Source organism: Emiliania huxleyi (genome assembly GCF_000372725.1).
Source record: "Emiliania huxleyi CCMP1516 unplaced genomic scaffold EMIHUscaffold_248, whole genome shotgun sequence".
Taxonomy (NCBI): domain Eukaryota; phylum Haptophyta; order Isochrysidales; family Noelaerhabdaceae; genus Emiliania; species Emiliania huxleyi.
Genome location: NW_005200188.1, coordinates 138,851 through 141,466, shown reverse-complemented (window position 1 = coordinate 141,466; position 2,616 = coordinate 138,851). Strand labels below are relative to the sequence as shown.

Below are 2,616 nucleotides of genomic sequence, written 5' to 3'. Positions count from 1 at the left end.
ACGCACACACACACACACGGACTGACGGCGAGGGCGCCGGACCGCAGACAGTATAGAAGTAGAGCCGTACAGCAAAATCGTTAGTACATAGTAGTGTAAGATCGTTCGTAAAGCAAGATCGTTGAAAGTGCGTTGTAAGAAACTGTAGGACTGTACTGTATAAATGATGCCGGGGTGTGATCACACCCGAAGTCACCAACCCACTGGGTGACATGGTCAATCGGACTGTCTCTCTCTCCGTGCGCGGTGTCTATCTCTATGCAAAACAGTGCGTCAGGAACGAGCCCGCCGTTCTCGCGTCGCCCAATACGTCCAGCGCCGCCTGCTCAACCAAGTTCGGCGTCTCGAGCACGTCCCCGCCAACGTGCGCTAAGGCGCGCAGCGCCGCCGCCGCCCTCGCCACGCTTGTGGAGGGGGGCGATAGCGGGGTCGAGGGGCGGCGCGGCAGCATCAACACGACGCGGCGGCGGCCTCGCCTTCGCGTGGTGCACGACCCCATTCGAGCCGCGACCGAGCTCCCGTCCCGTGAGCACGTAGGGCCCCAGCCGCCGCAGGTTGGGATGCTTGAAGTGAGGGACGTTGCCGGCCCGCGACGAGCGGTCGCTACCCCGCGAACTTCGCGCTCCCTCTCCCTGTGAGCCCACGTGCGGCGTAGCAGCTCCTGAGGACTTCTGATTCGGCTCGGCTGTCGCCGCGCTCGCACGCGGCGTTGAAGGCGTGGAGGCGGCGCCTTTGCCGGCCGAGGACGCCTTGTTGGGGGTCCTTTTCCAGGGCCACATCCTCAGCAGCCCCAGGTTAGCCCTGGCGACGCTGTCCCCGGCCGGGGATAAAAGGAACAGAGACGCTGTCTTTCACGTATGGGTTTGGACTTTCTGCGGGGTGTGGTACAGTTGACGGGCATTAAGAACGCACAGGTTCTTCGCCCAGCCTCAGGTTCTTAGCTAAGTTGGCGGTCCGTCGGGGGCCGAGCCTCAGGTTCTTAACCGGGTGGATGGTTTTTTAAACCGTTTCGGCTTCGATTAAAAATCAACACCCACTGGGTGGTTCTAAAACAGTTGGAAGTTTGGATTCTGCTGGAGGCCGAGTAGGATAGGACAGGTCAGGACAGGACTGGACATGGACGTAGACATGACATGGAATGGCGCATGGACATACACTGCATATGTTGGACTGTTGCGCGCTCGCGCGTCGTTTCGTTGTTTGTGTGAACCTTGTATGTGTGTTGCATGGGATGCCGCGCTCGCGAGTCTCGGTCACATCGATGGTTGTAGTATAGAACCCAGCATCGCCCAGACTCAGGTTCTTAGGGAGTTCTTAGGGATCCGGCCGAAATATCAGCCTCTGGTTCTTAACGTTAGAGGTTCTTAATGCCCGTCCGGAACTGTATGGTGCGAGCGGAACGTTGTGTTTTTGTGTGAACGCGGAACCCACCTCGAGAGTGTGATTGAGACCATACCCCCCCCCGCCTGCTGACAGACCCAGCCTCCCGGAGACCGGGGATGGGCGGTCAGGACCATACCCCCCCACCCTTTGGGCCGCGAGGGTACCATACCCCGGAAAAAGTTGGAACCCTGTTGTGGCCTAAAGTCTGTGCAGCTTGCGGAGGACACGATCTCCCGGCGTGAACACAACTAACTGACGTATCTGCTCCTGACAGTGGCACGCACCGCGCTGTGGCGCGTGCCACTGTCTTTGTTTGAAGTTAAAAGTCGAATCAGAGCGGCGTCGGCGCTGTGTCCTCCATTTTCATCCCACGGACCGCCCGTCCGGCACCGCTCCGGGACGCACGCCGGCGAAGCACCATCAAGCTGCTGTACGGCCCCAACATCGCCTTCCCAGGCTTAGCTAGACTGAGAGATATTGTGGACATGGTTGGTCTCTACAATATATACACTGACACTTCACCTCCCAGAGCTCGTCCTGGTCCGCCACGGCCATCCTCGGCCTCCGGAGGGCCCCCGGCCGCGGCGCGGCGCGGCGGCGTCACAAATCCGACCACAGAGCACCGGGACGCGGTCGGGCGATCCGAGGCCCGATTAGGCGTATGCATTGCCTATCCAGGGCTGTCACCTGGACCTATCAACAGGCGCCTGCGGCGCCGTGGTCAGGAGCTGCTGTTCACACTTGCACAGACTTTGATACGGCACAGTAGGTTGCTGTGAAGCCCTGCTGGGGGTAGATCTAGTGTTTTTGCGTAAGAGATCTCATGCTTCTCACTGTCTGTGTTTGTACGTCTTGGGCCTTGTGTTTTTGCGCCTTGGGGATTCGGTCTTGCGTGGAGAAATATAAGAAGAAATCGGTGTCCGGTGACCCCTCTGCCGGCGGGATCTAGAGAGAGATTTTTAGCAATACCAAACAACTCTAACACTCACACGTCATTTGGGGCCTGGAGCCCTGTTCACGCGCGCGCGAGACGTGCAGACAGGGTTGCCAGGTGAGAGCGAATGGCGCGGTCACGCCTCGCACAATAGAGAGAGAGATGCGCTCTGCATGGTGGGACATAAAAGAAAGAATACTTGTGCGAGTATTCCGTCCGGGCAAAGCTGCCGCGCCGGACTTTTCGCCCGAAGGGGCCGCATCTTTGATAACGGCGTGGGGGCGAAAAACCCCCCGCCA

General features: G+C 59.2%; 1 protein-coding gene across 1 annotated transcript in view; it reads right to left on the bottom strand.

The window, feature by feature from the left end:
* EMIHUDRAFT_469103 (hypothetical protein) overlaps positions 1 to 451 on the bottom strand; it is a gene marked incomplete at its 5' end in the record, with an annotated part of 2,845 nt that extends 2,394 nt beyond the window's left edge. The window contains one exon of the mRNA XM_005778314.1: positions 332 to 451. Coding sequence (XP_005778371.1) covers positions 332 to 451 — 120 coding nt within the window. The remainder of the gene's footprint in view (positions 1 to 331) is intronic.
* Positions 452 to 2,616: the final 2,165 nt, after the last annotated feature.